This window comes from Ranitomeya variabilis, chromosome 2 (genome assembly GCF_051348905.1).
Source record: "Ranitomeya variabilis isolate aRanVar5 chromosome 2, aRanVar5.hap1, whole genome shotgun sequence".
Taxonomy (NCBI): Eukaryota; Metazoa; Chordata; class Amphibia; order Anura; family Dendrobatidae; genus Ranitomeya; species Ranitomeya variabilis.
Genome location: NC_135233.1, coordinates 1,073,597,837 through 1,073,611,242, shown reverse-complemented (window position 1 = coordinate 1,073,611,242; position 13,406 = coordinate 1,073,597,837). Strand labels below are relative to the sequence as shown.

General features: G+C 46.1%; 1 protein-coding gene across 2 annotated transcripts in view; it reads left to right on the top strand.

The window, feature by feature from the left end:
* LOC143808686 (cytochrome P450 2K1-like) overlaps positions 1-5,504 on the top strand; it is a 154,046-nt gene extending 148,542 nt beyond the window's left edge. The window contains exons 9-11 of one of the 2 annotated variants that reach the window (XR_013221996.1): positions 3,669-3,810; positions 4,206-5,061; positions 5,415-5,504. Coding sequence is in view for 1 of the 2 variants with exons in the window: in XM_077291596.1 (XP_077147711.1) it covers positions 3,669-3,810; positions 4,206-4,384 (321 nt within the window). In the remaining variant the exon portion in view is untranslated. Of the gene's footprint in view, positions 1-3,668; positions 3,811-4,205 lie in introns of both variants that reach the window. The other variant, XM_077291596.1, reaches the window with a different exon arrangement.
* Positions 5,505-13,406: the final 7,902 nt, after the last annotated feature.

Here is a 13,406-nt window from a genome sequence, read left to right as displayed (position 1 = left end):
CACACACAGAGAGACCTTGCAGATCGCTGTGAAAACAGCGCTACAAGGCAAAAGCAAGGTGAATAGTAGGTGAACACAGCGGTTGCTAAATTAGCCTTTGGAAAGCACAAAGAAGCAAATCGCTATCTCTAAACTGTCCCTCAGTCAGCAAACAGCGTCCTGTCACTAACTGAATTCACAGCAGAGTGATCGCAAAATGGCGCCAGCGACTTTTAAACTGCATCATGACATCATTTCAGCAGCCAATCACAGCCTTGCCAGTACTTTCATGCCCTCCATGCTAAACAGGATGTGCCCACACTTGGAATCTTTCTCATTGGCTGAATTTCTGAATTTTGAATCATGGAACTTCCGATTCCGGTATCCGATACGCGCCAAGTATCGGAATCCCGGTATCGGAATTCCGATACCGCTAGTATCGGCCGATACCCGATACTTGCGGTATCGGAATGCTCAACACTAGTAGGCATATATTTTCTGTGTTTAGTTATGTATGAAAATCTGATGTGATGTGCGAAGAAACTGTTTCACCACTACTTACACTTGGTTCCTCCTCCACTTGCATTTCTCCACCCGTCTCGCCCCCTTCTGACAGCTCCTCATCTGATTCAGCTTCCTGTTGAAACATAATTTATGCATGTAGTTATCCATAAAAATGTAATTTAAAAAAACCTAAATAAAAAAAAATTGGGGGGGGGGTAAATTACCAATACATGCTGTTGCTGTGGAGGAGGGCTGTCAGAAGAGGACATTGTTGTTGTTCCTGGTGTGCAAGGCTGGCAGCGGCTGTGGTCCTGGTGTTTCTGTAAGTTAAAAAGACACTTGAAATCTGCTCTACACATTGAAGTAGCAGATTGGGGGTCTTCAAAACTTACTTTGAAAGATGTGTGGGTGTGGTCCTGGTGTGCAAGGCTGGCAGCGGCTGTGGTCCCGGTGTGCAAGGCTGGCAGCGGCTGTGGTCCCGGTGTGCAAGGCTGGCAGCGGCTGTGGTCCTGGTGTTTCTGTAAGTTAAAAAGACACTTGAAATCTGCTATACACATTGAAGTAGCAGATTGGGGGTCTTCAAAACTTACTTTGAAAGATGTGTGGGTGTGGTCCTGGTGGGCTGGTCAGTGGCTGCGGTCCTGGTGTATCTGTACTATGTATAATGCATTATAATTAGACCACCCCCTGAACTAGGTAATGTTTAACGATAAACACCCTGCTAAAATGATGTAGAAATGTTCATTACAGGTGAACACCAAAACCCCCCCAAAAAACTTTCACGTTATAGCATTCATTTCCATGTCCCAAAAAATAAAATTTTGGAATGTGAACCCACCATGAAAAATATATTTGCCACATTTTATTTTTAAAAAAATCACCTCCGCCCCAAAAAAACTTTTACAGTATAACCTTTATTAAAAAATAAGCCCTCAACCAACTCTGTATTTCATGTGTAACCATTGGTACATACACCAGTTTTAAATTTACCTTTATGAAATGATACTACGGACATTTTTTAACAGACATTTTATTTTATTTTTTTTTTATTTTTTAAATCACAATTAGGAGCTGAAATGCTCTTTATTTTAAATACAAGTACATCAACTGCAAAGGGTTTTAACAGTAAAATAAAATCACTTTTAAATAGAAAAAAACACCACACTCACACATTCAAACCACAAGCTGCAGACCACAAGACTTTTAAAAATTCCATCAGATTAAAAAAAAAAAAAAAAAAAGAACACATTTAAACCACATGCTGCACAGACCACTATACAGTCAATACATCAGAAAAAGGCAATTAACCAATTAAAGCATGGACAAATGCACATGCAATCAACAAGACGCACACAAACATGCCTGGTATGTGTCCACATTCCGGATTGCATCAGGATTTGGTCAGGATTTTCCATCAGTATTTGTAAGCCAAAACCAGGAGTGGAACAATTTGAGGGAAAGTATAATAGGAAAACAGGCACACTTTTGCTTTTATCACCCACTCCTGGTTTTGGCTTACAAATACTGATGGAAAATCCTGACCAAATCCTGATGCAATTCTGAACGTGGACACATACCCTCCCACATGAACAGGCATAAGATTGGCAAAGGCAAGGTGCAGGCACATTACTTACAAAAGCACAAAGCGGTACAAAAATACACACACACACGCACGCACGCACATAAGCTTTATGCAAATACACATATGTACAACAAAGGCAGAAAGGTGAACCCAATCAGAAGACGCATACACACTCACATACACACACATACAAAAGGCTGACAATCCTTTGGCTGGAGCTGCAGGTCTTCACAGTGGCTGGCATCATGGTGGATCTGGACTCTAGCATGGCACTGGCTGGTGCAGGACGATGGCAGGCCTCAGGTTCTCTTCAGGTTTTAAGCTCTTGCTGTAGTCAGTACCTCATATACACACAGAAATGCACAGGCACACAGATGCACACAAAAATTGCAATACTCACACTGGCTCTATGGTGGCTGGAGTCTTGTGGCTGGAGTCCTGTGGCTGGCTCCTGTGGCTGGCTCCTGCGGCTGGCTCCTGTGGCTGGCTGGGGTCTTGCTGGCAGTCTGGAGTCTTGCTGGCAGTCTGGAGTCTTGGTGGCAGGCTTCTTCTCTGTAGGCTTCTTGCTGGCATATGTGGGGTTGAAGGCCCAGGCCAGGTTTATATAGATTTGGGGGTGTCTGGCCAATTGGCAACAAAATTCTGCTTCTGAGCATGCTCAGTGTAAAAAAAACGTATTGCAGCGCTGTATTGCGTCGTACGACGTGTCCCGACGCATCCGTCGCTCATAGGCTTCCATTGCAGCCAACGACGTATGCCGCAGGATGCGTCGCGACACGTTTTTTAGGCGGAGACAAAAAACGTTACAATCAACGTTTTTTTGAGACGACGTGTCGCCAAATTTCGACGTATACGTCATAAAACGTACACGACGTATGTCAATCCGTCGCAATACGTCGCCAATACAAGTCTATGGGGAAAAAACGCATACAGCAAAAAAGTTTGCTGGATGCGTTTTTTAGAAAAAAAGACGTTTTGAGACGTAATGCAGTTAACGCTAGTGTGAAAGTAGCCTTAATATTTGAGAACATTGAGAAATATTTTATTTAATGAAATACAAACTTTTTTAAAATTATTTTTTTACTAAACTTTATTCAATTTCATTAGCGGCCTTAAAGGGAATCTGTCAGCAGGATTTTGCTAGGTAATCTGATGACAGTATGAGATAGGGGTAAAAAATAGATTTCAATGATGTCACTTATCAGGCAGTATGCTGTTGTTTACTTCCAGGGAAGGTTTTATCCCCTGGACATTATCATTGCTGTGATTAGCTGATAGTTGTGAGCACTGGCCTGACTCCGCCCCCTCCTGTGATAAGCTCATTTTCAATAGAAAATTTAAATGCTGAGCATGTTGGAGGTGGGGATAGCTGTGGTGGGGGTGGGAACAGCTTTCTCAGCTCTGCTTCACACTTAACTCAGTTTACTGGGTTCAGAGGTTCTGACATAATCAAAGTTTGAATTTGGATTTAAGGTCTCTGCCTACATTATGCTGCTCTCTGATGAGGTAGAAAAAACTTGTTGACAGATTCCCTTTAAATAAATAAAGCCTAAGGAGGTGGTTTCCAATTAAATATGACTTATGCAAATGTTGAACCTTTCAGGGAATCCAGGTGATCCCACTGCTGACCTCCGTACTTTATGATAAGGATCATTTCATAAAAGCCGACGAGTTCTACCCAGAACACTTTTTGGATTCCAGTGGAAATTTTGTAAAGAAAGAAGCGTTCATACCTTTTTCAGCCGGTGAGTTATTCTTTTAGCTCTTTGTAGGAGAGATGAGAGCAAATAAGAACATTTCTCCATCGTCACATTCACTAAATTAATAGAATTTTTTTTTTAAATCTTCTCCCTATGAGGCTGTGCCATGAGGGTACATTTATGATTTATGTGGGCTATGCGTTGGGAAAATGTGAGAATCTGAATGGGGACAGTTTCTTCCTATTGGGAAACTCTGTGAGACCATGGTTGTGAGATGGTTGTGTCTCCGTATCTAAATGTTGAGTTGACACTTCTCAGATTGGATTCAACGACTTACAATTTCGTTATAACAGCCTATTTTGAATTGATATAGTATCTTTTGCTTTAGCCATGGAACAATATAAACTTTTTATCCTTTTCCACACATTTGATTGCTGTAGGTAAAAGAAGTTGTGCTGGAGAAAACTTGGCTAAGATGGAGCTTTTCATATTCTTCACGAGACTGCTGCAGAACTTCACGTTTAAGGCTCCTCCTGGGGCTGCACTAGACCTGACTCCTGCGGTTGGACTCGTAGGCAGTCCAATGCCCTATAAGATGTGTGCTATACCTCATGTGTGAACACTTTGTCACCTACAGTGAAAAACCTTAAAAATGGTTCTCTTGTGAAAACAAGTTATCATCTATCCACAGATTAAGTGATCATTTATTGATTGGTGGGCTCCAGCTACTGGGAATCAGATCTCTTAGCAGAATGGGGCATTGAAGCTAAAGTAATTGTTGTAATTATGAAATAAGCAACATCATTGATATAATTTTAAAGATCTGTGGAAAAAAAACATTGTATTATTTAAATGGAAATAAAATGCCCTTATAGCCACCTAATGAGGAATAGACGTGTATAATCATACTACATTGCACCCAAACTATGAATATTGAGAGGACCATTTAAGGTAATTAAAAATATGTAAAATGTCACCGGTGTCCTTAATGAAGCCTGGGACTCTCTGGACTAGAGTTTACAGGAGAGAATCGAGCTACTCTGCCAGTCTCTCTCCAAGTAAGTCAATACCAGATGAGAACTTATTAACTGTTGGGAGTCCGACCACTCGGAACCTAACCCACTAGCAGAGCAGGACACTTCTATCCTTTTTAGAATAGATCTGTAATGTGTATACACGACCACCTCTCCAAGAACTCCTTATTGGGCTTACGAGAGCTGCTCTTGGCTCCATAGAGAATGACTAGAGCAGTAGTTGAGAAACCGACCTGATGCATCATATTATAATGGGGATAATATGACAAAACTGAACTGTCAAATTAAGAATTCAAAGGATTCTCTCTTCTCTAGTGAGCATAATTTTTTTCTTTCCTTTCTTGAACCCTTCTCATCACTTTTAAGCCTGGTAAGATGACACACTTTGCTAGATTGACTCAAATCAAATTGCAAGAAATAGATGGCAAATTCATCTCTACCATCTACCTTTTTAAGTAAACAGTAATTTACAGTAATGATTTTAACTATCATTTTACATACTTGTATCTGATATTTGTGAATTATCATAATTTTTCTAACATACAAGATTCTTACTGCTGCTGCGCCTTCTGTCAGTCATTTTATAGAAACACAAATTGTAGTTCACTTTTTAACTTTCTTCATCTAAATGTGTTGTCTGTTTTTGTTTATTTACAGGACTGAAATTATTCAAATTCAATAAAAGTAATAATTTTCATGTCCAGTATTTTGGTTATTAATTTTGAAGTTTATTTCCCGCTTTTGTTAGGTGTTGAGTTCCCACCGCTGCACAGTGAGAATCTCGAACCATCTCCACTGCGGACTTCCATCCTCCTCCAACTTGCAGTGGAGCCAACTCAGCAGAGATGTCGGTCCCAGCGTCTGGCTCAAGCTAATACTGTGTGGCTGGTTACTGATGTCCTTCCAGACTCAGTCATTGTGACCAGTACTGATCAGTGGCAAGCGGGCGCTCCTGGGACTAAGTCCTGCCTTTCTTCTTCTGAGCATGCCCAAGGGACGACCTCCCATTGGAGGTTGGGGGTCACATGCTCAGGTCATGTAGCAGCTCCTATTGGACCACTAGGAAGGTCCCGGAGAGCTTCCGCTATAAAAGGTTTGCGTGGTCGCACGGCCATGCACTAGCATAAACCTGTAATCGTGTGTGTGTGGATGTATGCCTGTTCTGGTGATTGTGCCTTAATCATTCCCATTCCTAGTGCTGATAAATGCTCGCGAATGTTGGAGCTACCTAGCGCCTGACAGTGCTATCCTAGACACAAGAGCACGATCCAACTGTGTCAAACCAGGAGTGACCGCCAGTGCAGCGCTGTGCACAATCAGTGCGCTTTCCTAGCCCTAGTTAGGGTGGTTAGTGGTGTCCACCAGAGCGGCACTGTACGCATTCTGTGCGGTAATCTTTCATCGATCCTGACAACCGGTCAGTGTTGGGTGGGAACTCCTGCTTGATCTCAGCATCTGACTCAGGAAGTCCTCAGGCACGGGCTGAAAAGCCACCGAGGGTCAGCGCGAGATCAAACATCAGCATTGTGGGGGTGAGTTTCATGGATCCCACCAGCAGGCACAGCATATCCTTTGTTTCCCTGCGACTCTGTGAAGCAACAGAGTTCGCATCAGTTCATACCGGGTGACAGAACCCGTGTTTATTCTGGCATAGTACCGCCATATAGTGCTGCCATTACCTAGCAGCAGGCTGCATCTCTGCACGGTGGACCCCGGGCTGCGAACGCATCTTTTACTATCTTTATATTTATAAGGTGCATTACGCCAGCCCTAACATTGTAAAAGAGCCAGGGTCTGGCTAGTAATGGCGGACGAACAGCCACTGCAGCGGTACATCCAGCAGCTGGAGGGGAGATTGGCGGCTCTCGAGCGCACAACCTCAGCTGTGGATGATACTGCAGTAGCTGTTCAGGCTGCTAGCGTGGCTGCAGCTAATTTGTCCACTGCCACCCCTGTTCCAACCTTATCCTGCCTCCCGCTTCCAGATAGGTACTCTGGAGATAGCCAGTCATGCAGGGGATTCGTGAACCAGTGTGCGATACACCTTGAGCTCCTGGCTGCACGTTTACCCTCAGAGCGGGCTAAAATGGGATTCATTATATCTCTCTTGTCAGAAAAGGCGTTGGAGTGGGCTACGCCACTGTGGGAGCATGACATTGATGTGGTGCAGAGTGCTCTGCGGTTCTTTAGCACTCTGAAACAGGTCTTTTAGGGACCTCAAGACACTCATGATACGGCACTCCAACTGCTGGCACTGACACAGGGCTCATCTTTGGTCAGCCATTTTTCCGTCCACTTCCGGACTTTAGCATATGAGGTGGAGTGGCCAGATAAAACCCACATCCCTGAATTTTGGAGGGGGCTGACTGACCATGTAAAGGATGCTTTGGCCACTAGGGAGATTCCCGCCACACTGGAGGAGCTAATAGCTGTATCAACTCGCCTCGACCTTCGTTTTAACGAGCGAAGGTTGGAGCGAGCCCAGTGTAGGCAGAGGTTTCGGCTGGCTCCCACCTTTGCCATACCTCTGGAATCTCCGATCCGGGCGCCCGAGCCACATGAGGCCATGGAGATGTCACGAGCGGGATCTAAGTCTTCATGTCTGCCGGCGGTCAGGACATCCTGCCTCCAGATGTTCCTAGTGGTCGGGAAAGCGTCAGCATCTAAAGGTTGTAGGAGGAGGTACACTAGACACGGGGACTTTTTCCTCCAAACTGTCCATCAAGGGGACCATTTCCATTGGCCCATCCACTCTTACGTTAGAGCTTTGCGTGGATTCCGGAGCAGAAGGCAATTTTATGTCATCTGACTTCGCCCATCGGCATGCAATACCCCTGGTGATGCTTGTCAAACCTGTGACCATACGAGTTGTAAATTGGTCGACACTGCCCTCATATAACATATCAAACCATCCCATTTACTTTATCCATGTTTCCATCCCATCAGGAGATTATCTCTCTGCTAGTCATTCCCGAGGGAATTGATGAGGTCCTCTTAGGGATGTCATGGCTGCTCTACCACTCTACTCATATAGAGTGGTCCTCAGGGAGAATTCTGCGATGGAGTGAATCTTGGGAGGGTAGATGTCAGAGGGAGTGCATTCAGGTTGCTATTACTGAGGTACCCGCAGATCTTTCCTCTCTCCCCAAGCACTGTTGGCCCATGTGTACGTGTTCTCCAAGAGGGCTGCTTAGACCCTTCCGCCCCACAATCCATATGACTGTAATTTTGACCTCTTGCCTGGTGCAGAGCCTCCCTGGGTTTGAGTCTATCCCCTATCTCTCCCGGAGACGGACGTGATGACCCAATACATCGAGGAGAATCTGGCAAGAGGATTCATTAGGCAGTCAGTGTCACCTGCAGGGGCGGGGTTCTTCTTCATGCAGAAGAAGAATGGAGAACTACGTCCATGCATAGATTACAGGGGTCATAATGCCATCACTGTTAAGAACAAATACCCTCTGCCTCTGATATCGGAGCTATTCGATAGGTTGCGGGGAGCGGGAGTATTTACTAAACTTGATCTGTGGGGTGCTTACAACCTGATTCGCACCCGTGAGGGGGATGAATGGAAGACGGTATTTAACACCATGGAGCGGCACTATGAATACCTGGTGATGCCCCATCATCTGTAATGCTCCTGCCGTTTTCCAAGGCTTTGTGAACGATATCTTCCGGGATATGCTCACCACCTCAGTCGTAGTCTATCTGGATTATATTCTCATCTACTCTCCAGATATTGACTCCCACCGGAGAGATATTTGCAAAGTCTTCGACCTCCAATGGGCAAACTCCCTCTATGCCAAGTTGGAGAAGTGTGTGTTTGAGCAGGAGTCCTTGCCTTTCCTGGGCTTTATCATCTCTGCCCAGGGATTGTCCATGGATCCTGCTAAGCTACAGGCTGTGACGGACTGGCAAGAACCCCATTCTCAAAGCGGTGCAGCGCTTTATGGGGTTCATTAATTACTATCGCCAGTTCATTCCCCACTTCTCAACTTTGGTAGCTCCCTTGGTTGCCCTTAACAAGAAGGGAGCAAATCCCAAATTGGGGTTGGAGGAGGTTTCTAAGGCCTTTCTCTCTATTAAGTCACTCTTCGCTATCGCTCCCATTCTACATTACCCCGATGTTGATAAGCCATTTATCATGGAGGTGGATGCCTCTTCTGTCGGTGCTGGAGCAGTCCACTTTCAGAAGGATGCTCAAGGTCGGAAGCATCTTTGCTTCTTCTTCTCCAAAACCTTCACACCTGTGCAGAGGAATTATTCCATCTGGGACAGGGAGTTGCTAGCCATGAAGTTGGCCTTCTCGGAGTGGAGACACCTCCAGGAGGCGGATCGCTTTCCCTTCCAAGTTTACACTCACCACAAAATTTTGGTGTATCTACAGACTGCCCAGCGGCTAAATTCTCGCCAAGCAAGATGGTCCCTGTTCTCCTCCCAATTCCATTTCACCCTCCATTTTTTCTCTGGGGAGAAGAACATTCATGTCGACGCTCTCTCTCGTTCCGTAGTGTCATCAGAGGAGGAGCCTCAGCTTATTGTCCCTTCTGAGAGCCTGAGAACTGTGGCTCCTGTTTCGCTAGAGTCTGTGCCCCAGGCAAGACTTTTGTGCCATCTAATTTGTGACTGGAGGTATCTCTCTTTAGCTCACTTGTCCAGGGTGGGTGGACATTTTGGGACCAATAGGACATCTGAGCTTCTGGCGTGGACGTACTGTTGTCCGCATTTGGCCTCTGACGACAGAGACTATATTTGGGCATGTGTCTCCTGTGCCAAGAATAAGTCTCCTCGACAACGGCCTGCTGGGTTACTTTACCCTCTGCTGGTGGCGGACAGGCCCTGGGAGATGGTCGGGATGGACTTCGTGGTGGGCTTACCCAAGTCCTGTAGCTTCACCATTATTTGGATAGTCACCGACCATTTTTCCAAAATGGTGCACTTGGTGCTGCTTCCTTGGCTACCTTCTGCACGGGCCTTGGAGGCGTTGTTTATTAAGCACGTTTTCCACCTACATGGTATGCCTGATAAAATTGTCAGTGACCGGGTCCCCAGTTTGCATCTCGGTTCTGGAGAGAGCTTTGTCGTTTACTCAGCATCCAGCTGAATCTCTCTTCAGCATACCATCCTGAGATGAATGGGTTGGTAGAGAGGGCCAACCAGACCCTGGCCACATACCTGCAACATTTAGTTTCAGCCAGGCAGATTGACTGGGCATCCTAGCTACCGTGGGCAGAGTTTGTGCTGAACAATGCCATAGCCAACTCCACTGGGCAGACCCCATTTCTCCTTAATTACAGCCAGCATCTGCGGGTTCCTGTGCCCATGCCTGTGTCTTCCTCTGACTCCAGGGTGGCAGACTGGGCTGTGGAGGCATGTGACATTTGGGACCGCACACATTATGTCATCCGGGCCTCCAAAGAGAGAATGAGGTCCTCCACCGATGCACATCGGTGCCACGCTCTGACCTTTGCTCTTGGCAACTTGGTGTGGCTCTCCGCCCATAATATCAGGCTGCGAGTTAATTCCACTAAGTTAGCACCTCACTACTTAGGTCCCTTCAAGGTCCTGGAACAGGTTAACCTTGTGGTCTACCGTCTGGCCCTTCCTCCGTGCCTAGGCATCACCGACACCTTTCATGTGTCCCTCCTAAAGCCCGATCACATGTCCTGATTTTCCAAGTCAACTGCCGGGACATTGGGTTCATCCACAGACAATTACAAGGTGAATGGCATCATGGGGTGTAAGGTGGTACGTGGAAAAATATTCTATTTGGTGGATTGGAAGGGTCATTGCCCTGAGGACAGGTCCTGGGGGCCTGCTGAGCACATTCGGGCTCCGCAAGTCATTGCGGCCTTCGAGAGTAGCGAGCTCCAAGGAGGGGGGTAATGTTAGGTGTCGAGTTCCTGCCGCTGCAAAGGGGGAATCTCAAACCATCTATGCTGCGGTCTCCCATTTTTCTCCAGCAGCAGTGGAGCCTGCTCAGCAGAGACGTTGGTCCCAGTGTCTGGCTCAAGCTGATACAGTGCGGCTGGTTACTGCTGTCTTTCCAGGCTCAGCCATCATAAACAGTACTGATCAGTGACAAGCGGGTGCTCCTGGGACTAAGTCGAGCTTTTCTCCTTCTGAGCATGCCCAAGGGACGACCTCCCATTTGAGGTCGGGGGTCACATGCTCAGGTCATGTAGCAGCTCCTATTGGACCACTAGGAAGGTCCCGGAGAGCTTCTGCAATAAAAGGTTTGCGTGGTCGCACGGCCATGCACTAGTATAAACCTGTTATCGTGTGTGGATGTATGCCTGTTCTGGTGATTTTGCCTTAATCATTCCCATTCCTAATGTTGATAAATGCTCACGAATATTGGAGCTACCTAGCGCCTGACAGTGCTATCCTAGACATAAGAGCACGATCCTACTGCGTCAAACCAGCGGCGACTGCCAGTGTGGCATCGTGTGCAATCAGTGCACTTTCCTAGCCCTAGTTAGGGTGGTTAGTGGCATCCGCCAGAGCGGCGCTGTTCGCATCAAGGTTGTACGGCCATATATTGCCACCATTACCTAGCGGCAGGTTCCATCTCTACACGGTGGACCTTATTGCTATCTTTATATTTATTCGGTGCGTTCCGCCAGCCCTATGAGCTTTTTTCTCTAAATGTCTAAATACAAATTGCTTGTTTGATTAATGCTTACTAGAGATGAGCAAATAAATTCAAGGGATATTGAATCCAACTTGACTTTTACAAAAATCCACACTCGTCAAAATGCAGGTTTTTTTAGTCTTTCTGTGAAGATTCAGCAAAATGGCAGCTGTAGACCACCCTTTTCCTGAACCATAAAGGGACATGGAAAGGTTATAAAAATGTCACAGTTTATGATCCACCATGGCTTGCATTGGAATTTTCAGGCCTCGGGGGCGTGGCCTAGGCAGCAATGGTGTAAGGTGTGCGGTGCCTAAGCTCCTGAGTGACATCGTCTGAAATCAACTCAAACCGTGGAAAAACAGCATCCTTTGGTAAAAATAATTGAGGATATGTTCCCAGTATCTCTCTAGGATAACAGAAAGCCTAAATTTGTGACTTAATTGTCTCTTCTGAGAGAAATTCCTGTCAGCATTTTGAGGCCTGTCAATCTTTGTGACAGGAATCCTCAGCCATTTTTCCTGCCGGTTTTCTCCCTGTTAAATTGACTGTGATTCCTCAGCTTGTCCACCCAGTACTGTGACAACCCACCTGACAACAGAGGAACCCCTGGAATTAACGGGTCACAGTGTTTATTACCTTCACCCCGACACCGGCCCGGCTAATTAGAGAAGTACCAGCTCTCCGGGCGCCATCTTAGAAAATCGTCATCTGACACAATAGGAGTATTTACCGCCCTGCCCATCTCTATACAGCACCAAGCCTCCCCGGACTGAAAGGCGGAGGCAGAAAAGAACAATTAAGGATTCAGGGAGGTTCCGGTGAAGTGACGGACAGCGCTTCACGCCACCTCCGACACTCCCCTGGACTTCGCATCATAGGAGAAAACAGAAGACGCCGCCATTTTACTGGTGGTCAGCGGCGGACCAGGCGACACGCACGACCGGCTCCTGTTAAAGCTGCGCCGGACAACACAAGCTGGACCCGATCAGCTGCAAATCTACTCGGCGGTAAGTTCCAGCTCCTGGCTGGGAAAGTCCCTGCACCGGAAGACGACAACGCGGCAACACAAGCTGAGGACTCAGACAGCCGGCCGGACTGCTTCAGCGCCATTTCTGGAGGTAGTGAGTTCCAGCTTATGCTGGATGCTGCATCACAGGAGGTAGAGAGATTAACGGAGACCGACGGTCCGGAACGCCGTTGGCTCTGAAGATCCTGCCAGATCCACTAGCAAGAAGAAGAGACTACAACACAACTAATCCTGCTGACGACTAGTTAGGAGCCTGAAGGGCTTTTAATGCAAAAGAGCTATAACCTAATTTCTCTGGCAGGATCAACCCCAGGTGAATAGTATTAGTTTACACACCCCTCTGTATCTCTGCATAGTCATAACTACTGCCTGCCTATATAGTACCTTCTCTCTCCTAATTATATTCTTAGGATTATTCTAATAAGCAACCCTTTGTCTCTTACTTCAGAGTTACCAGTAGAGAATTCTGACTAATCCTCCCTAAAATTCTTCCACGACAACATATAAATCAGTCTATATAACTCCAACTTTGCTGGGAGATTTAGAGTGTGGGCAACCCTCCTACCCTATTCTGTGACTGTCTTAGTTACTACTATCTGAACTCTAGAGCACGGATCGGGGATAATTATGAGTAAATCCTCGGCCAAACCCCAATTCTCAAACATGGCCTCATCAAATTCTCAAAAAGCCCCAAAATTTAAAGAGGTAGGGCGAAATACATCAAAAGACTTGATAACTAAAACAAGTCCCAAAAGGTCCAGGTCCCCACTAAAAGATGAGGAAGAATCAGACCACGAAAAACTCTCTAACCGCAATAAAGTAAAACAATCCTCCCCCACTACTATTATAGAGATGGATTCATCTACCTCTTTAAAGAGGAAAATTCCAGAGGTTATAGCCGAAAAATACACTACTCCACATGACTCATCTGACGAGGTCTCAG